Source organism: Dipodomys spectabilis, unplaced genomic scaffold, assembly GCF_019054845.1.
Source record: "Dipodomys spectabilis isolate Male_0828 unplaced genomic scaffold, ASM1905484v1 ptg000019l, whole genome shotgun sequence".
NCBI lineage: Eukaryota > Metazoa > Chordata > Mammalia > Rodentia > Heteromyidae > Dipodomys > Dipodomys spectabilis.
In genome coordinates, this window is record NW_024870696.1 from 12,343,425 (window position 1) to 12,365,864 (window position 22,440).

At 43.9% G+C, this 22,440-nt stretch overlaps 1 protein-coding gene across 1 annotated transcript; it reads left to right on the forward strand.

The window, feature by feature from the left end:
- Positions 1–686: 686 nt before the first annotated feature.
- Shcbp1l (SHC binding and spindle associated 1 like) lies at positions 687–22,060 on the forward strand. The gene is made up of 10 exons (XM_042674231.1): positions 687–1,106; positions 3,838–3,987; positions 7,119–7,333; positions 8,349–8,435; positions 8,507–8,725; positions 9,960–10,065; positions 13,733–13,886; positions 16,363–16,613; positions 18,236–18,358; positions 21,456–22,060. Exons 1-10 carry the CDS (start codon positions 687–689, stop codon positions 21,705–21,707), a joined length of 1,977 nt encoding a protein of 658 aa, XP_042530165.1. The 3' UTR covers positions 21,708–22,060.
- Positions 22,061–22,440: the final 380 nt, after the last annotated feature.

Consider the following 22,440-nt stretch of genomic DNA (forward strand, 5'->3'; position numbering starts at 1 on the left):
CAGCTTTTTCTGTTTAAGTGGTACTGAGGAATTGAACCCAGGGCTTCATGCATGCGAGGCAAGCACTCTACCACTGAGCCACCTTCCCAGCCCCTAATGTAATCTTTTATGTGAGAATTCTGATCAACTCAACCGAGACCAGACAGGCCAACGACCTGCCTGACAACGCTCAGCCTTGCCACACAGTGAAGGAACCATTTAAAACCTAAAGGAGGTTGCGCTGGGGTTACCTGGGGTTCAGGCGTGTGGAAGTGCGCGTGCTGGCGTGGGGTGTAGGGTCAGGTCAGTGTTGTCCATGACACATGCTTATCGTGGGGGTCCTGGTGACCCGCGGCCTGGCGAGAGGGGGTAGCAATCACCCCGAAACCCATGCGGACCCCAGAAAATACCCCTTGGGAGGGAATTCAGCGGCGGGAGGTGCGGGGGCCGCGGGTGGGGTGAGGGAGGGTCCCCGGGCACCGCCAGCGCCGGGGTAGGACCGCTTTGGGGGGGTCGGTGGCACCGCCGCTGTGCCCCCTCATCCCGGCCCCGCCTCTGCCATCGGCTCGGAGCCTCAGGCCCGGCGGGACCCTCGAGGCCGCGCTCGCGGGGGGCAGCGGGTGGGGGCGCCCCGCGCGCACGGCCGGCGCGGCCCGGGGCGGGAAACGCGGCCAACGGCTGCAGCTGGCCGGCGGGGTGCCGCGGAGATGGCGTCGGGGTGCAGGGCCCCCAGGCCGGAGGACGCGCTGCGGAACATCAGCCCCGGCAGGCGAGGCGAGAAGGCGGGCGCCGCGGCCCCCGGGGCCGGGGCGGTGGCGGCGGCGGCGGCGGCGTCCCCGGTGCGCTCGGTGGTGGCCTCGCCGCGGCCGGTGAAGGGCAGGGCGGGCCGGGAGGCGGCCCGGCGCCGGCTGCAGCTCCCGCCCGCCGCGCAGGCCGAGGCCCGCGGGGAGGCCGCGGAGGAGGAGGACGAGGGCGACGGGGAGGAGGGCGAGCCCCTGCTCCTGGCGCCCGAGGAGGACGAGGACGAGGCGCAGCCGCTGCCTCCCGTCTGCGCGTCCCCCATGCGGGGCATGTGGCGGGACGAGAAGGTGGCGCTGTACTGCGACCAGGTGCTGCGGGGCTCCAAGGTGCGAGGAGAGCCAGGGAAGGAGGCTGGGGGAAGGAGGCCTCGGGGAGGAGGCCGAGGAGGTGGGGAGGAGGAGGCCCCAGGGGAGAGGCCCTGAGAAGGAGGTCGGGGAGGTGGGGAGGAGGCTGGGAGGAGGCCTCGGGGAGGAGGTCGGGGAGGGGGGGAGGGGGCTGGGAGGAGGCCTCGGGGAGGAGGTCGGGGAGGGGGGGAAGGGGGCTGGGGAAGGAGGTCGGGGAGGGGGGAAGGGGGCTGGGGAGGAGGCCGGGGAGCGGGGAAGGAGGCTGGGGAAAGGAGGCCCGGAGGGGGGAAGGAGGCAGGGGGACTGGGTGGAAGAGTCGGAGTGGGGTTAGAGAATTGGGGACTTCTTGGGGATAGTGGAGGGGTGAAGGTCACAGAGAAAAGCCACTTTGGAAAAATCTTGTGTGTGCATGTGTCTGTGTGCATGTGTGTGCGTGCATGTGTGTGTCTGCGTGTGTCTGCGTGCATGCATGTGTGCGTGTGCATGTGTGTGCGTGCATGTGTGTGTGCGTGCATGCGTGTGCGCATCCTTGCACCAGTCCCGAACCTTGAATTTAAGGCCCTTTTTTTTTTCCCCACTCAAGGCTGGCGCGCAACCACTTGAACAACACCTCCACTTCCAGCTTTTTGGGTGGTTAACTGGAGATAAGACTCTCACAGACTTTTCTGCCCCAGCTGACTTTGAACCTTAATCCTAAAATCACAGCATCCTGACTAGCTAAAATTACAGGTCATCGCCACCAATGCCCAGCAATTTTTTTTTTTCTTTTGCCAGGCCTGGGGCTTGAACTCAGAGCCTGGGCTCTATCCCCGAGGCTCTCTGTGTTCAAGGCTAACACCCTACCACTAGAGCCACAGCACCACTGCCAGCCTTTTCTGTGTATGTGGTAGTGAGGAATTGAACCCAGGGCTTCATGCATGATGCACACGCACTCTACCACGAAGCTACCTTCCCAGCTGCAACAAATATTTCAAAAAAAAAACTTTTAAAAATTATTGTAAATAAGCTTTACAGGAGTTTATGCTGCGATTCATCCATTTCATGCCCTCTGTCACACTTCCTGCCTCCCTGCCTGCCCCTCAAAAATAGCCTCTCCAGCAAGTTTTGGAGTTTGGACTGAGGGCCTCATGCCTAGCTTAGCCTTTCACCCTAAGGCTAGCACTCTTACCACTTGAGCCAACCTGTACTTCCAGCTTTTTGTGGGTTATTTGGAGATAAGAATCTCAGGAGGGCTGGGAAGGTGGCTCAGTGGTAGAGTGCTTGCCTTGCATGCATGAGGCCCTGGGTTCAATTCCTGAGCACCACATAAGCAGAAAAAGCCAGAAGTGGCGCTATGGCTCGAGTGGTAGAGCACTAGCCTTGAGCTGAAGAGGTAAGGGACAGCATCCAGGCCCAGAGTTCAGGCCCCACCACCGACCAAAAAACCACAACAACAACAAAATAAAAACAAAAATAAACAAGAATCGCAGGAAGTTGTCTACCTGGGCTGGATTATAACCTAGGTACCCACTGGGATCTCAGCCTCCTCAGGGGCTAGGTCAGGCAAGACCCACAAGCCTATTTCAGCAGCATTTAACCAGCCCACCAACACACGGCTCCCATGGGTCACCTCCCCATCTTCCTGTTGGTCCCCTGCTTTAGTTGAGATTCTCTGTGGTGTTCTCATATATGTTACAATGTAGTGGAGTGCTAGCCTTGAGCAAAAGAAGCTCAGGGATAGTGCCTAGGCCCTGAGTTCAAGGCCCAGCACTGGCACCAAAAAAAAAAAAAAAGCAATGAGCAAATATTATTGAATGTTCAATACACTAACTTGTTTTATAAAAGGATAGTATTTTAAAATTTCATGTACTGAATATGTTTAATAGGATATTTCATCTTTTTTTTTTTTTTTTTTTGGTCGTTCGTGAGGCCTGAACTCTGGGCCTGGGCGCTGTCCCTCAGCTCTTCAGCCCAAGGCTAGTGCTCTACCACTTGAGCCACAGCACTGCTTCTGGCTTTTTCTGTGTATGTGGTGCTGAGGAATCAAACCCAGGGCCTCATGCATGCAAGGCAAGCACTCTACCTCTGAGCCACCTTCCCAGCCCAAAAGTAATTGTTTTTAAATGCAATTGCTGTTTTGAGGGGTTTTTTGTTTGTTTTTTTTTTTGAGAGATAGTCTCACTATATAACACAAGTTAGCTTCAGACTGACTCCTCCTTCCTCAGTATCCTGAGTACCGGGATTATAGTTATTCACCACCACATCCATCTGACTATTGCTATATGTTTAGCATGTGTCAATATATTTCATCTGCTCAGTGGATTCATAAATACTTAATGAGACAGATATCTTTGAATTAATCTGTTAAGTAAATGGATTTTTTTTTTTGTTAGTCATGGGCTTGAACTCAGTTCATGGACTGTTTCCCTGAGAATTTTTACTGAAGGCTAGTACTCTACCCCTTTGAGCCACAGCTCTACTTCTGGTTTTTAGGTGTTAGTTGGCTTTGGACTAGAATCCTCATTTCTGCCTCTTGAGTAGCTAGGATTGTAGGCATGAGCCACCAACACTCAGGGTAAATGAAATTTTTAAATTCATTTTTAATGTGGATGATATTTTCTATTATAGTTAAAAATCTGTTAAAGGTGCTGTTGGCTCTATTCTAAAAATCAAATTGGCAATATTTAAGTTATGAACATAATTTAATGTATTTCTACATCTCTATTGTTGTTAGGCAGAAGATGCTGATGAAGCCATGAGTAAATACCTGTCAGAAAAGCTAAAGCTGAGGGACAAATGGCTGGGCGTGTGGAAGACCAACCCTGAGCTGTTCTTCGTGAAATACGAGGAGGCCTCCATTCCTTTCGTTGGTATCCTGGTTGAGGTGACAAGTTTCACTTGATCTTTGTTCTCTGAATGAAATTATAAGTTTTGCTTTGGCAAAAACTTGGGCTATCATTTCCTTTTTGCCTTCATTTATCTCAATTGTGAGAGAGTTGATTCAGATGAGGAAATATACCAGAAAACTCTTGACAGAATTTGGCCTTGAAGACAGAAAAAGAAGAAATGACCAAATCTGACTTCCAGAGAAAAACAAACCTTTTTGTTCTAAACAAACTGTTTCCTTCTATTTAATGGCCGCTATCAAGGATTTTAAAGGGACCTTCTGATTTCCAAAACTGACTTATAGAAGTCCCATAAGGCATTCAAATCTCTCTCTCAAAAAAAGACCATTTTAGGGAGAACCAGAAGTACCCGGAACCCATCTACTTGTTTTCTTATGTTCTATTTTTTTTAAGACAACAGTAAACAATTGAGTAGATTTTTAGAAAAAGAAAAAAGAAACTATGTATTAATTACATGTAGCTGTTGTGCACTAAAGGCATGAAATTCTATTAAACTAAAACACATACACACACACACACACACACACACACACACACACATGAGCAGGGTCTCAAGGACATAATGAGCTAGAACAAAAGCCCCTAATATTGTCTTCAAACTACTAGAAGAGTGGTTCATTCCAGCTACTCAGGAGGCTGAGATCTGAGGATTCCAGTTCAAAACCAGCCTACGCAGGAAAGTCCAGGAGACTCTAATATCTAATTAAATACCAAAAGGCCAGAGATAGAGCTGTGGCTCAAGTGATAGCCAGCCTTGAGTGAAAAATCTAACAAATATCACCCAGGTCCTGAGTTCAAGACCCAGTACACTAAATGAATGAATGAATGAGTAAATAAATAAATGTAAATAAGTAAGTGAAGTGCCAGAGGGGTGAGAGAGTGCTGAAAAACTTTGAAAATTGGTGGCTGAAAATTCTCCCAAAATGGCAAAAGTTATAAATCATTTTAATATACCAAACTGATCAGCCTGGCTAAGCCTGGGAAGAAGGGAATTTGGCGCAAGCTTCCTGACACTGGACATTATGATCTGCCCTAAATCTACCTTTCGCCTCAAATCTGCCAGATCTGAGGTGACCTATATAACCCAGGAGGCTTAGGAGGAGCTAGAAGGTGCTAGGAAGCGGAGACCCTGGTGTGGATGTGTGGGCTGGGGCTTCATTATGGCAGACTAGGATTTATGGCTGCTATCCAAACAGTAGATAAGGGTCCTACAGCTGCCCAGACCTGAAGGTCACTCTAAGGGGCTCTTGTTGCCTTCTATGGTGGTAGCTGCCCCCAGAGTGCCATCCCAAGGGAAAGGGGGCTGGAGGCTGATTATTTACTACATGGGCCTAGTGTTGCCTAGGAAGGGAGCCTGCTAAGCTGTGGAGAGGGGAAGGAATGGACTAAGCTATGGGAAGGGCGCTCATTTCGCTAACCGGGAGCACATATATTTATTTGGTCATCAGATCTTCAAGCCAAAATTTCTATTGGTTCAAACCAATATTTTTTTTTTTTTTTAACAAAGAAGCAACTTTATTGAGAAGGTTCCTACACTGACCGGTCAGGGCAGCAGCACAGGCTCAGGTGCTGATACTGCGACCCCAAGCGGCCCATGTACTTTGGTCAAACCAATATTTAAAAGAAAGACATTTGGAGCCGGGCGCTGGTGGCTCACGCCTGTAATCCTAGCTACTCAGGAGGTTGAGATCTGAGGATCGCGGTTCAAAGCCAGCCCGGGCAGGAGAGACCGTGAGACTCCTATCTCTAATAAACCACCAGAAAACCGGAAGTGGCGCTGTAGCTCAAGTGGTAGAGTGCTCACCTTGAGCTGAAGAGCTGAGGGACAGCGCCCAGGCCCAGAGTTCAAGACCCACAACCGACAAAAAAAAAAAAAAAAAGACATTTGGAAGAAACAAAGGGATAGAAAAATGAAAATAAGGAGGAAGGAGGGCAACTGGTGATTTAGCTCAGTGATAGAGCACCTGTCCAACACATGCAAGGCCCTGGGCTTGATTCCCAGCACCACGAAAACAAAAAACTTCACCAAGAATGGAAACGTGCCTGGCGCTGGTGGCTCACACCTGCAGTCCTAGCTACCAGGAGGCTGAGAGCTGAAGATTAAGTGTTGAAGCCAATCCAAGCAGGAAAGTCCTGCTTGGAGACTCTTTATCTCCAATTATCCCCCAGAAAATTGGAAGTGGAGGTGTGTAGCTCAAAGTAGTAGAGTGCTAGCCCTGAGTACAAGCTCCACAGCTGACAAAAAAAAACAAAAAAAACCCAGAAAACAACAACAAAAACATGTTCCCAATCATATACATTTCAGTTTGTGGGTTGTTTTTTTTTTGTTGTTGTTTTGTTTTTGTTCAGTCGTGGGGCTTGAACTCTGGGCCTGGGCACTGTCCCTCAGCTCTTCAGCTCAAGGCTAGCGCGCTCTACCACTTGAGCCACAATGCCACTTCCGGCTTTTTCTGCTTAATGTGGTGCTGAGGAATCAAACCCAGAGCCTTATTCATGTGAGGCAAGCACTCTACCACTGAGCCACCTTCCCAGCCCCAATTTGTGGGGTTTTTGTTTTTTGAGGTTTTTGTTTTTTTGGTTTGTCATGGGGCTTGAACTCGGAGCCTGGGCACTGTCCCTCAAAGCTAATGCTCTACTATTTTGAGCCACAACTCTACTTCTAGCTTTTTTGGAGAATAATTGGTGATAAAAGTTTCATGGACTGGGCTGGGAAGGTGGCTCAGTGGTAGAGCCTGCATGCCTGAGGCCCTGGGTTCGATTCCTCAGCACCACATAAGCAAAAAGAAAAAAGCCAGAAGTGGCACTGTGGCTCAAGTGGTAGAGTGCTAACCTTGAGCTGAAGAGCTGAGGGACAGCGCCCAGGCCTAGAGTTCAGGCCCCACAACCGGACCCCACACACACACCAAAAAAAAAAAAAAGTTTCATGGATTTTACTGACTGGGCTGGCTTTGAACCACGATTCTCAGATCTCAGCCTTCTGAGTAGCTAGGATAACAGGTGTGAGCCACCAGCACTGGGCCTAACCAAATATTTAAAAGAAGGAACTTTATAAATAGTTCATAGCAGAGAAAAATCTTTGTGGTTTAATGTGTTTTAATATTTGTCTTAGGTTACTTGCAAACCACTCCAGAACTCATCCTCTTGTTTCAAAGTTACTGTGTCTGTGGCGGAGCCCTTCTCTTCCAACATTGCAAACATTCCAAGGGACCTGGTTGATGAGATTTTGGAGGAATTGGAGCATAGTGTACCTCTCTTGGAGGTGTACCCAGTGGAAGGACAGGATGCAGACACAGGGGACATTGCTCTGGCCTTGGAAGTTGTAAGGTAAGCAAGCTTTCTTCCAAAGGTTAAAATTGCCAGACTCAACTGTTAATTTAGTATGCAGTCTTTGTTTATATGAGCGTTTTATAAATATCAATTTGTTACAGGTGGATTAAATTTGTGATTTTTAAGAAGTTTATTAACATAAGACCTCATGTTTTTTAGACATATACTCTACTAGTTGAGCCACACATCCAGCCATAAGTTTCTCCATTTTAATTTTATTTATTATATTTTTTGTGCAATACTGAGACTTGAACTCAAGATCTGAATGTTTAGCTTTTTTGCTCAAGGCTGAATCTCTATCACTTGAATCATAACTCCAATTCTAGCTTTTTGCTGATGGAGTTAAGTCTCCCAGAATTTCCTGTCCAGGCTAGCTTTGAACCTTGAGGCCTCCAAAGTAGCTAGGATTATAGGTGGGAGCCACCAGTACCCAGCTCAAAATTTGCTTTTTTTGAGAATTAACATTCAAGAGCCAGGCCACCCCTGATGGCATATGCCTGTAATCTTAGCTACTCAAGAGGCTGAGATCAATGGTTCAAAGCCAGCCCAAACAGGAAGGCCCATGAGAATTTTATCTCCAAATAAGCATGAGGGAAAAAAAAGAAACCTGGAAGTGGAGTTATGGCTCAAATGGTAGAGCACTAGCCTGGAGCTCAGAGACAGCACCCAGGCCCTGAGTTTAAGCTTCAGGTCTGGTACACATAAAATAATAAACAAACAAGCAATTTTAGGGACAGTGGCCACATCTTGAATTTAAGCCCCAGCACTGGCACATACACACACACACACACACACACACACACTCACTCACTCATACAACTTCAAGCCCGCTGTTTCAATGCACACCAGTAATCTCAACACTGAAGCGTGTGAAGCAGGAAGATCCCTGGTGTGAAGGCAGCCGAGGCTGTCTCGATAGGACAGCATATCGAGTTTTCGAATCACAGAATCTTATAAATATTGTAGAGGCTGTGTTTGACGACTGTCAGACTATCTTTTCAATTTCTTGTAGGTTTTTTTATGATTTTCTTTGGAGAGACTGGGATGATGAAGAAAGTTGTGAGAATTATACTGCTCTTATTGAAGAAAGAATTAACTTGTAAGTACAGTTTAGAAACGATTACGTACATTACGTGCGAGACACAGTGTAACTGTCCTGATGCTTTTCAGGTGGTGTGATATACAGGATGGCACCATCCCTGGGCCTATTGCACAGCGCTTTAAAAAAACGTTGGAGAAATACAAAAACAAGCGAGTTGAACTCATCGAGTACCAAAGCAATATTAAGGAAGACCCATCTGCTGCGGAGGCTGTTGAGTGCTGGAAGAAGTACTACGAGATAGTGATGCTCTGCGGATTACTGAAAATGTGGGAAGATTTACGCCTGCGGTAATGGTTTGCCTTATTGGAACTAGAGACAGGAATGCAGTCTTTTTTTCATATCGGTTTGATTATAAAATCAGATGTCTCATTAATGCATTAAGCACAAGGTACAACTTGAAAAATTATTTTCATACGAGCCAAACTTGCTGGGTTTTTTTTGTTTTTTTGGGGGGGTTTTTTTTGTCAGTCATAGGGCCTGAACTCAGGGCCTGGGCACTGTCCCTCAGCTCCAGCTCAAGACTAGTGCTCTGCCACTTGAGCCATAGTGCCACTTCTGGCTTTTTCTGCTTAGGTGGTGCTAAGGAATTGAACTGAGGGCCTCATGCATGCAAGGCAAGCACTCTACTACTGAGCCACTTTCCTAGCCAAGCTGGATTGTTTTTGACAACTCATAAATCTAAGCTTTGACATAATCTTTTTTTTTTTTGTCAGTTGTGGGCCTTGAACTCTGGGCCTGGACGCTGTCCCTCAGCTCTTCAGCTCAAGGCTAGTGCTCTACCACTTGGGCCACAGTGTCATTTCCAGTTTTGGGGTGGTTTATTGGAGATAAGAGTATCATGGACTTTCCTGCCCTGGCTGGCTTTGAACCACAATCCTCAGATCTCAGCCTCCTGAGTAGCTAGGATTACAGGCATGAGCCACAGAGACACCTAGTTCTGACTTTCTTTTTGAAATAGATATACATAAATAAAAGTAGAAAGAAAAGAGGAAGTAGCTAGGAGTACCCAGAAGCAGATAATATAAAAACATTTGAGAAACAAGAACAATTCTGCTAGGAAAAGCATAGCATAGCCAGCTATTGTACAGAGACTGTATCAGTTGAAATTTCTTGCTAATAAACACAGTATTAAAATGAGGAATGCTCTTATTTATGCCCCATATTGTAAGATGTAACCCATCTCTGCATTGAGGAAGTATGTGACTTAGTGGACTGCAAACACACAATCAGGAAATGCTTTTTCACTACTGCAAGATTGAGCCAGCCAAAGTTGCATTGAGTTACAAGATGATTTCCAGGTATAATCCATTAACGTGTAAAGGTTTTAGAATTTAAGAGCTTAAGCACACAGTTATCTAAAAGGCTTTAATCCTTATATTGCTCTCAAGTAGCTGCTTCCAAAGAGAGCAGTTCACAATATCTATTGTTCAAAGATGCTTAGCACCAAGCTTTTATTTAGTGAGTAAAGAAGGTTGGATATTTTCTATTCTAATTTAATCATTAAGAAATACTTTCTCCTAGAGTTCATGGACCTTTCTTTCCAAGGATTTTGAGACGAAGAAAAGGGAAAAGGGACTTTGGAAAGACTATCACACATATTGTAGCAAAAGTGATGACTACTGAAATGGTATGAAAGGCACTTTTATTCTGTGTATCTATTTGTGTGTGTGTGTGTGTGTGTGTGTGTATGCTGGTCCTGGGGCTTGAATTCAGGGCTTGGACACTTAACCTCAACTTTTGTGCTCAAGACTAGTTAATGCTCTACCACTTTATCCACACCTCTATTTCTAGCTTTTTGGTAGTTATTACAGATAGAGCGTCTCATGGACTTTTTGCTCAGGCTGGCTTTGAACCTTGATTCTCAGTCTCAGCCTCCTGAGTAGCTAGGATAACAGACATGAGTCACCAGCAGCAAGCAAGACACTTTATTTGCAACTCAGATGAGTTGAGACCTCAGGTAGACTTCTTGTCTTACTCAGTAATATCTTGTTTCTTCCACTATCTCCAGTCCAGTGATTGCCATATAGGTAATGCATAACTAGATACAGAGCACTATTTCCTGAGTCCTAGCCTTGTCAGGTACTGTCTTGTTGCCATACTGAAGAAGAGATAAAAATGACTGAACCAGACTTACAGTCTTGATTCTTCATCTGTCTGACAGATTTCACAGGCAATGGAGATAATGGTCAAGTGAACAGGAAATTATTGATAAATCACAGAATGATAGATACTATAATAACATGTAATAATGTGAGACTCTCACTATATTGCCCAGGCTTCTTGATCCTCCAGCCTCAGCCTCTTAAGTACTTCACATAGCAGATGTGTATCACCATACTTGGCTCAAACATAGATTTCTAAATCATAAAAATCTGATTTTTTTATTTTAATTTTTTCTTCAGTACTGAGCTTGAACCCAGGCCTACACATGCTAGGAAGGCACTCTACTGCTAAGCCATACTTCCAGTCCTTTTTTGAAATGGCTGTTTTTGAGAGAAGATTTTGCTTCCTGCCCAGGCATTTGCCTGGATCACAATCCACCTATATAAATATATAGGTTTTTTTTTTTGTTTGTTTTTTTTTGCCGGTCATGGGACCTGAACTCTGGGCTTAGGCGCTGTCGCTCAGCTCTTCAACTCAAGGCTAGCGCTCTACCACTTGAGCTACAGAGCCACTTCTAGCTTTTTATGCTTATATGGTGCTGAGGAATCAAACCCAGAGCCTCATGCATGCGAGGCAAGCACTCTACCACTGACCAGCCTTCCCAGCCCATTCACCTATTTTACACTTCCAGTTATTGGGATGACAGGCCTATGCCATGATGCTCAGCTTCAAGATGGTATCACAGACTTTCCTGGCCAAGTTTTTTTTCTTTTTTTTTTTGGGTCCAGTCGTGGGGCCTGAACTCGGGACCTGGGTGCTGTCCCTCAGCTCTTCAGCTCAAGGCTAGTGCTCTACCACTTGAGCCACAGCGCCACTTCAGCTATTTTGTTTTTGCTTATGTGGTGCTAAGGAATCGAACCCAGGGCTTCATGCATGCAAGGCAAGCGCTCTACCACTGAGCCACCTTCCCAGCCCCTTCCTGGCCACGCTTTATGGCCTAGAACTCCAGTCCTGATCTCAGCCTCCCATGTAGCTAGGTTTACAGGTATAAGCCACTGGTTCTGGCTAAAACCTAGTTTTGATTCCAGTTTGCATCTTAATATTTGTATGAAATTAAATAACTTACATGGTTTCTCTGATTTTCTAATCTTTAAAAATAGAGTGGTGAAATCTAGGCTTAAGTGGAAACAATTTATATGAATCTTATAACAAAAATGCCTTACTTGTAAGTGAGTGTTAACTGTTATTATTACCACTTTGCTATTTATATTCTAATCACAGATCAACATTGTCACATTTCTTTCTGGGGTGCTCCAAAATTTGCATAACGCATCACCATTTTAAAGTGAGCATCAATGTCATTTAGCACATTCACTGTGCTACGTACCTGTAGTAACCATTTTTATCACCCCAAAATAAAACTCCACCAGCTTCTTTTTCCACTGGTGTGTGGCTTGAATTCAGGGCCTGAATACTGTTCCTTAGCTTTTTTGTTCAAGGATGAGTTCAAGCCCTAGGAGATACACACACACACACACACACACACACACACACACACACACGGAAAAGGAAAAGAAAACAAGGTTAACCAGGCATGTGCATACCTGCAATCCTAGCATTTGGAAAGCTGAGGCAAGGAGGATCATGAGTTTGAACCCAACAAGATCCTGTCTCAAACAAAACAAGCCAGGCACGGGTGGCTCAGATGTCCCTAAGTAGATGAATGGATCAAGAAAATGTGATATATATATATATATATATGTGTGTGTGTGTGTGTGTGTGTGTGTGTGTGTGTGTAATAAAATTTTATGCCTCCATCAGAAAGAATGACACTTCTCCATTTGTTAGGAAATGGAAGGACTTGGGAAAAGTTATATTAAGTGAAGTAAGCTAGGCCCAAAGAAAAATAGGTCCCATGGTTTCCCTTATCTTCAATAACTAGTATATGTCTGGGACAAGCAGAAAAGGTCAAAAGCTTTGTACATATGACCATATAAGATGATGCTAAGCGAAACAAACCCCAAGATAGGGACACAAGTGGTTTTATCCTTATTGCTTGTTGTTTCTAATGTATTTTTAATGTACTATGTGATTTTGTTGATTTCTTTTGTATGTTCTTCCCCCAAGGTACAACCCATTTTCACTGTATTTGATGTCAGTGCCCTGCATCTTGTATATACATTTTTCTAATTTGGGGAGGGGAAGAGAAATAACAAAATGCTGAAATAAGGATATAAGTTGACCCATTGTAACAATGAGATGTACAAGACACTATGTTGAAAACGAACTTTACAACGTTGGGTGGGGAGGGAAGAGTTGGGTAGGTGGGGTGGGAATGGACGGTAGGGGAAAAACAAAGGAGGAGGTAACAATCCTCATAGGAAATGTATTCATTACCTTACTCATGTAACTGTAACCCCTCTGTACAGTATCTTTACAAGTAAAAATATATACTAAAAATAAATAAAAGAGCTCAGGGACAGTATCCAGGCTGAGTTCAAGCCCCACAACCAACAAAAAACAAAAAAAGAGGATGGGAGTGTGGCTTATTGGTAGAGTTTTGTCTAGCATGCATAAAGCCCTGGGTTCAATTCCTCAGTACCACATATACAGAAAAAGTCGGAAGTTGGCAACGTGGCTCAAGTGGTAAGAGCTCTATCCTTGAGTACAGAGAGGCTCAGAGACAGAGCCTAGGTCCTGCTTGAGTACAAGCCTCAGGATCGGCAAAAACAAAACAAAACAAAAACCAATTAACTGCAGTATCCTGTATGTAAAGCTTGGCTTTAACACCACCTCTATGTCCTAGACTGGCTCATAATATCAGTGAATGTTAATTTCCTTAGTGTTATTATAGCAGGGGATATGCAGTGAGGCTGAGGAAGTAGGTTGTGATGTTCACAATGTCTTCTGACGTATAGCTTACACCATTTGTCTTTTCTTTTGGTACTTGAATTCAGGGCTTCTTGCTCTTGCTCTGCTTTCTTGCTTATAGCAAGAACAACACTTGAACCATGCCTCTAGTCTGGCTTTTCTTCCTGGGGTAGCTCCACATGCCAGCCCTCCAAGTCTCAGATCAGGTAGCTAAGATTATAAGCAGGAGCCACAGGTACCTGGCTCCCATTGATAATAGATATATATGACAGGTTTCCGTTGAGCTTGCTGTTGAAAGTGCACTTTTTCCTTCTTTGCAGGTAAAGGACTTGTCTGCAGACACTCTTCTCCAGCAGCATGATGACCTGGATTTGGCTTTGGATAGTTGCTATAGTGGAGATACAGTAGTTATTTTCCCAGGAGAATATCAAGCTGCAAATCTTGCTTTATTGACTGATGATATCATTATTAAGGGTTAGCAGGCTGTCCTCCACAGAGTTTTGTGTGTGTGTGTGTGTGTGTGTGTGTGTATGTGTGTGTACATCATAAGCACATGTAATGAAATTAATAGAAGTTAGATCTGATGGGGCTTGGAATGTGGCTTAGTGGTAGAGTGCTTGCCTAACACGCATGAAGACGTGGGTTTGATTCCTCAGTACCACATAAACAGAAAAGCTGGGGCTCAAGTGGTAGAGTGTTAGCCTTAAGCAAAATAAACTCAGGGATAATGCTAAGCCCCAGGACTGGCAGAAAAAAAAATAGAGCTGGGGTGTGGTTTGATTGGTTAAGCACCTGCCTAGCAATGAACAAAACCCTGGGTTCAAACCCCAGTAATATAAAACAAAACTAAAAGAGCCCCTCAAGGGCTGGGAAGGTAGCTCAGTGGTAGAGCGCTTGCCTTGCATGCCTGAGGCCCTGGGTTCAATTCCTCAGCACCACATAAGCAAAAAGAAAAAAGCCGGAAGTGGTGCTGTGGCTCAAGTGGTAGAGTGCTAGCCTTGAGCTGAAGAGCTAAGGGACAGCGCCCAGGCCCAGAGTTCAGGCCCCATGACGGGACCCAAAAAAAAAAAACCCCTCAAAACAAACAAAAATCAGTTTATATCTCAGAAAAGTCCCCTTGTATCCTGTACGTATTTTTCCCTCCTCCTCCTTTGAGATGGGTGATACTGTGGTCTGTGTTCATGATCCTACCCCACTCCTGCTTCCCCAGTAGCTGGGAAAACAGGCCTATTACCAGCCCTCAAGTTCATCATGCTTTACTTCAACTCTGGACCAGGGTGCTGTTGCTGAGCTCTTGTTTTGCTCAAGGCTAGTTTTCTGGCTAATTGGAGATAAGAGTCTCAAGGACATTCTTCTGGGCTGGCTTTGAACCACAACTCTCAGACCTCAAGCCTCCCGAGTAGCTAGGATTACAGGTGTGAGCCACCAGGGCCTGGCCATGTTTTCTTTTTGTGTGGGTCCCGTGCACTGTACTTGAGTTTTTATGCTGAAGGCTGGCACTCTACCACTTAAGTCACAGTTCTATTTACTTCTGGCTTTTTGGTGGCTCATTGGAGATAAGTGAACAGATTTTCCTACACAGGCTAGCTTTAAACTGCAGTCCTCAATCTCAGCTTTTTTGGGGGAGAGGGGGGTGTCAGTCATGGGCTTGAACTCATGGCTTGGGTGCTATCCCTAAGCTTTTTCACTCAAGGCTAGCAATTTCCCACATTGAGCCACAGTACCACTTCTGGTTTTCTGTGGTTAATTGGAAGTTTTACAGACTTTCCTGCTCAAACTGGCTTTGAACCCCGATCCCTCAGATCTCAGCCTCTTCAGTGGGATTACAGGATTACAGCCACTGGTGCCCAGCTTCATTTTTGTTTTTCTTTCCTTTTTGGTGCCAGTCCTGAGGCCTGAGCTCAGGGACTGGGCACTGTCCCTGAGCTGCTTTTGTTCAAAGCTAGCACTCTACCACTTGAGCCACAATACCACTTCTGGCCTTTTCTGTTTATGTGGTACTGAGGAAATTGAACACAGGGCTTCATGCATGCTAGGTAAGCACTCTACCGCTAAGCCACATTCTTAGCCCTTCATGTTTATTTTTACCAAAACTACTCTGTCATTTTAACGTGGCAATGAGTATTCCTATTGTCTGGCCAAAAGTACACTTAGATTCTATCACTTAAAACAAAACAAAAGTCAGGTGCTGGTGGCTCATGCTTGTAATCCTACTCAGGAGGCTGAGATCTGAGAATCACAGTTCAAAGCCAGCCCAGGCACTAAAGTCTGTGAGACTCTCATCTCCAATAAAATGCTCAGAAAAGGTGGGAAGTGGTGTGGTGGCTCAAGTGGTCAAGCTCCACCCTTGAGCAAAAAAGATCGGAGAAGCTGGGCGCCGATGGCTCACGCCTGTAATCCTAGCTACTCAGGAGGCTGAGATCTGAGGATCATGGTTTAAAGCCAGCCTGGGCAGGAAACTCTATGAGATTCTTATCTCCAATAAATCACTAGAAAACCAGAAGTGGTGCCATGGCTCAAGTGGTAGAGTGCTCGCCGTGAGCTGAAGAGTGCACGGACAGCGCCCAAGCCCAGAGTTCAAGCCCTACAACTGACAAAAAATATATATAATAATAATAATAATAAAGATAGGAGATGATACCCAGGCCCTGATGTTCAAGCCCCAGTATTGGCACCAAAAAAAACTTTGGCATATATCTTGTAGCTCAGATATCTGTACCCAACTGATTGTAAAATTTAGGGAAATACTTAGTGGAACGAGTTTGTTGAATAAATGCTACTAGCACATTTAGATTATGATCGTAAACATATTTTTCCACTATGGCATCGATATATGGACAAAAGATTGTATTATAGTTCACAACTGAATCATTTATATATGCAGATATGTAACTTTTGGTGAAAATAATTGAAAGAAAAATATTGATTTGTTTTTGTCCCTATACACCAGGAGTTGGAAAGAGAGAAGAAATTATGATTACTTCTGACCCTTCTCATGACAGCTTCGTGGTCTCCAAAGCTGACAATGTGAAACTAATGCACCTCTCTTTGATACAACAAGGGACGGTTGATGGTATTGTGGTGGTGGAGTCAGGTCACATGACTCTAGAAAACTGTATATTAAAATGTGAAGGAACAGGAGTGTGTGTTCTTACGGGGGCTGCTTTGACAATTACAGACAGTGAAATAACTGGTGCCCAGGTATTTCATTCTATCAAAGTATGGTTTTTATATGACTATAGGTAATGACTGTGAAGAATCTTTGCATTCAAACATAGCAATTTATTTTTCAAAGGAACTATACTTTAACCCAGAAAAAGAAAAATCAACCAAATGCCATTTAACATTGGGAAATGTGAACTGCCTAACATGTATATAATGTATAAATATATGTATATAATGCATAAATCTATTCATGTATATATATTTATAAACTATTAAAACAACAGATTTACTGGGTGCTGGTAGCTCATACCTGTAATTCTAGCTATTCAGGTGGCTGAAATCTGAAGATCTCAGTTCAAAGCCAGCCTAGGCAAGAAAGTCCATGACCCAAAAAGCCAGGAACAAAGCTTTGGCTCATGTGATAGTGTTATCCTTGAGCACAAAAGCTAAGACAGTGCTCCAATTCTGAGTTAACTGCTGCACACAAACACACACACACATACCACAACCCTCCAAACAACACAAAGACTCCTAGGCTCCTAGAACTCAAAATGGGTAAAAAAGTTTGACATCAGCTTACCTCAAAGGTAGTTCTCTAATAATTTTTAATATCTTAACATCTCTCCATGTTGATTACACACACACATACCCATTTATACTAATAAACATCTGTATTCACAAAGCTTTCTTAAATTTGTATTTGTTTTTGTTGTAACCAGTCCTAGGGCTTGAACTCTGGGCCTGGGTGCTGACTCCTGAGCTTCCTTTGCTCAAGGCTAGACTCTTACCACTTGAGCCACAGCACCACTTATGGCTTTTTCTGAATAGTTTATTGGAGATAAGAGTCTCACACTTTCCTGCCTGGGCTGGCTTCCAACCATGATCCTCTGATCTCAGCCTCCTGAGTAGCTAGGAATACAGGCGTGAGTCACCAGCACCTGTAAAATTTTTAGTTCTTCTTTTTTTTTGGTCGGTCGTGGGGCTTGAACTCTGGGCCTGGGTGCTGTCCCTGCGCTCTTCAGCTCAAGGCGAGCACTCTACCACTTGAGCCACAGCACCACTTACGGTTTTCTAGTGGAGATAAGAGTCTCATGGACTTTCCTGCCTGGACTGGCTTTGAACCAAGATCCTCAAATCTCAGCCTCCTTAGTAGCTAGGATTACAGGCGTGAGCCACCAGTGCCCAGCTTAATTTTTAGTTCTTGATTCATATAACAGTAATTTCTGTAAGCTTGTTGCAGACCCAAGGTCTGCCCTGTGTAACTGCAAATGCAATGTCAAAGCTAAATTGACATTTGTCAGCCCGTGTGAACCTTGTTAAACTTATTTCCTTAATAGCAGGAGACAAAGACCCAATTACACAAAAATGAGACAGCAGTCTTGGGCTTGGATGTGATTGCAACAGTACTTCAATGACTATTCAGTGCATAAAAAAAAAAACAAAACTCGGTTATTGCATGAACTATGTAGCTTAGTAGATTAGCTTACTAATAAGAGAATTTTAGTTTTGGGGTAGTGCACGTAAAGCAACTTGCCTAGCATTCATAAGTCCTTGGGGGCTGGGTCCCAACCACTACAAAATATTCCAGTAAAAGAGTAAGTTGGAGCAGGAATTGTGTACATGCCTTGTAATTTCTTTTATTTGCTTTTCCTTTATAGGGTGCTGGTGTTGAGCTATATCCTGGGAGTGTAGCCATTTTGGAAAGGAATGAAATTCACCACTGTAATAATCTCAGAACCAGTGACAGTTCAAAAAGCACTTTAGGTGGAGTTAATATGAAGGTACTGTCTTAGTGATTAAAGTAGAATCCTAAAATATCTAAGCAGGGCTGGGAAGGTGGCTCAGTGGTAGAGTGCTAGACTTGAGCTGAAGAGCTGAGGGACAGCACCCAGGCCCAGAGTTCAGGCTCCACAACCGGACCAAAATAAATAAATAAATAAATAAAATATCTAAGCAATGCTTATAAAACATTAGCTTCATTCTTACCACCTAGTTAAAATGATAGTTGATTTGGAAAAGTTACATGTATGTGTAAATAATGGCTGATGGGAAGTCATTTTAGCTCTGTTTAGTAATTTTAAATTTAAACTGTTGGTAAAAAGATTTTGAGGAATAATTGCTCAATGTCTTCTCTTTCCTTCCTGCTGTTATAAATTCTGTTTTTCCAGGTTCCTCTCTAGGCTTCTGTAATGAGTTCAATATTGAGTTTCCCTTCCATTTCTACGTTGTAATTATTTGTTTTAGAAATGCCCATTGTCTTTTCGAACACATCTTAAACTACTTAAGGGCAGTTCATCCAATATTCCTTATCTGAAATGCTTGAGACGAATACTTTCAGATTTTGAGAGTTTTCAATATTTGCATACATGTCTGGGGGAATGGACTGAATTTAAATGTTACTCATTCATGCTTTATGTAGATATTCCTATACAATATTCTAATTGTGAGTGATACAAACCTTCATGAAGTTGAATTTTCCACTTGTCTCATCTCAGCATCCAAAGTTTCCATTTTGGAACATTTCAGATTTCTGGTTTTCAGAATTAGAGATGTTCAACCTGTATTAGTTAGTAGACCTCCGTATCTGCTCCAGCTTGACTTCTAACACTAAGCCAGAACTGGTCAACAATAAGGTAAACAGGTAATTGAAGCCCTGTGTAATTTTGAAATTTATCTGAAAAACCCTTCTGGCAGGGTGCTGATGGCTCACACCTGTAATTCTAACTACTCAAGAGGCTGAGACATGAGGATCACAGTACAAAGCCAGCCTGGGCAGGAAAGTACCTGAGACAAGTCTTATCTCCAATTAACCACTCAAAAACCAGAAATGCATTGTGGCTCAAAGTGGTAGAATACTAGACTTGAGCAAAAGCACTCAGGGATGGCACCCAGACCCTAAGTTCAAGTCCCATAACTGAAACAAACAAAAACTTGTTTCTGCTCTGAAGTTTTCTTAAATTTGTTAGAGGTAACTAAATGTTAATACACTTCACAATGTCTCCTGAAGAGTTACTTCCTTCAGTTAACAATTCAGTAAGATTGAAGACAGAATTTGTCCTATCAGGTTCTTAAGTGACACTGAGCTCAAAATGAGCCAAAGACCAGTAACACCCGCATCTGGTGGCTTGCCGGGCATGGTGGCACATGCCTGTAATTCTGTGACTCAGGAGGCCAAGGTAAGATCTTATTTAAGGCTTGTCTGGGATACATAGTAAGATCCTGTCCCAGAAACAAAAAGGGTTAGGTATGTATATCCATGATGGCAATACCCTGTGTAAGATCCTTAGTGAAAAATAACAAAAACTGTTCCTACTGGGTATGATGGTGCCAGCCTGTAATCCAGGGAAGAGTTGTAGGCCAAGCTTGGTTAGCGAAAGTTCTATGTGCAAATATTTCAAACTCCCTTAAAAATCTGAAACATTACTTGTGCCAAACAGGTTAGCCCGAGTTCCAATAGAGACCCTTTCTCAACAAAACCCAGCAGAATCTTGAGCCTTACTTCAGAACTTAGAATGTGACTTCAAACATTCATATATAATAATCACATAATTTTGTCAGGATTATAAAATCTGTTAAGGGGGCTGGGAAGGTGGCTCAGTGGTAGAGTGCTTGCCTTGCATGCATGAGGCCCAGGGTTCAATCCCTCAGCACCACATAAGCAGAAAAGGCTGGAAGTGATGCTGTGGTTCAAGTGATAGAGCACTAGCCTTGAGCTCAAGAGCTGAGGGACAGCGCCCAGGCCGAGTTCAGGCCCCACCACCAGCCACCAAAAAAAAAAAAAAAAAAATCTGTTAAGATCTATGCTTTCTCCAGCCATCCCTCCATTCTTTCTACAAATGTATTATATTCAAGCCACACTAGATTATGTTGTTGCTCTTCCCAGAAATTATCCTGTTGTTGCTATTACCTTTATCTGAAACCTTTTCAATATAACTTTAATAGTGACTATTTATAGTCAAATTAGTTACTGTCTGCTGGGTGCTGGTGGCCCATACCCTGTAATCCTAGCTATTCAGGAGACTGAGATCTGAGGATCATGGCTAGAAGCCAGCCTGGACATGAAAGTCCTTGAATCTCTTATCTCCAATCAACTACTCCGAAAAAGAAGTGGTAATCTAGCTCAACTGGTAGAGCACTAGCCTTGAGCACAGAGGCTCAGGGGCCAGTGTCCAAGGCTTGAGCTCAAACAACAGGACCAGAAACACACACACACACACACAAAGAACACACTGTAAAGAACTCTAATTGTGATAACACATGGCCATGCTAGCCAATGATGCTGTGCTATATGTACTGCAATGTCCCATTCCATCTTTTCCAGAATTACATTATGTGACTTTATTTTTCCTCCTTTATCATGTATTAGGGGCTACCTTCACTGATTATATCCCATCTAGACTACATATTTTGTTGGTGCTGCTGTGTGCGTGCGCAGGAGGTGGGGTCTTAAGATGGCTTCAAATTGAGACCCTCTCAATTTGAAACATTTTATGTAAGTTTATGATAAAAAGCTGACAAAATTTCATTTAGTATTTTTACATTAAGCATGTCCAGCGAATATTAGCTAGTACTACTAGGTTGCTCACACTTGAAAACCTAGCTACTCAGGAGGCTGAGATCTGAGAATCATGGTTTGAAGCCAGCCTGGGCAGGAAATTCCGAAAGACTCCAATTTGCTGGTTAATCTCCAGCAAAGTGGTAGCTCAAGTGGTACAGCACTAGACTTGAGCAAAACCTTAAGGGACAGCAGAATTCAAGCCCCAAGACCAGCACAAAAGAAAAAACTGTTTAGCACAAAAATGTGTCAACTTTATATATTCCGCCTAGCTGCTAATTTTTTGAATTAAAACTAAAATATTTCCTCAAATAACTCAACAGGTCCTTCCAGCGCCCAAATTGAAGATGACTAATAATCACATTTACAATAACAATGGCTATGGAGTCAGCATTCTTCAACCAACTGAACAATTTTTTATTGTGGCAGAAGATGCTCTGAACAAAGGGGCAGCTTCTGGAGACAAAAAAGATGACAAAATGCTCTCTAAAGTAATGCAGAACCTGAATCTGGAGATGAATAATAATAAGATAGAAGCAAATTTGAAGGGAGATATCAGAATAGTCACCAGTTAAAGCATCTGGACAAATGTGTGTACTTCAGGACTTTAAGCAAACAATTTTCATACCCCACAGAAATGGTAGTTTTAAATGTAAAGCTTAATAAAAACATTAAAACATTTAAATGTTTTCACTCATTTTTAAAATAACCACTTTGAGAACATCACTCTATCTGAGCAAACCAGTTTTCTTGCATACTTATGTGGTATAATCACCCTTTTTTTTTTTGCAGTACTAGAATCTGAACTCAGGGCCTCCCAATTCCAATCCCTCCTGTGACTTTTCTTTGGGCTTGGATATAGCCTTTGATCTCTGGCCTATTAATCTAGACTTCTTACATATTTGAGACTTCAAAAGCTTGTCCTACCACATCCTGCTTCATGATCTAGGCGCTGGTGGCACATGCCTGTTATCCTAGCTACTCAAGAGGCTGAGATCTTCTGAAGACTGGTTCAAAGCCAGCCTAGGCAGAAAAGTCAATGAGACTCTTATCTCCAATTAACCACCAGAAAACCTGAATTGGCACTGTGGCTCAAGTGGTAGAACACTCACCTTGAGTTGAAGAGCTGAGAGACAAGACAGCACCCAGGCCTAGTTCAAGCCCCACCACCAACCAAAAAGACCTTGCTTTGTTTACCAGCACTGGGATTCAAACTTAGGGCCCACATCCCTCCCTTAACTTTTCTGGTCCAGGTTGGTGCTCTACCACTTGAGCCACATTTTTTTTTTTTTTGGTTGGATCTCAAAC

Bases quoted from the DNA above. Each gene is read 5' to 3' on its own strand.
- Shcbp1l (XM_042674231.1), top strand. From the start codon at position 687: ATGGCGTCGGGGTGCAGGGCCCCCAGGCCGGAGGACGCGCTGCGGAAC. The intron at 10,066-13,732 runs GTATGAAAGGCA...CCTTCTTTGCAG, and splicing joins AAGTGATGACTACTGAAATG to GTAAAGGACTTGTCTGCAGA. The intron at 18,359-21,455 runs GTACTGTCTTAG...ATAACTCAACAG, and splicing joins TAGGTGGAGTTAATATGAAG to GTCCTTCCAGCGCCCAAATT.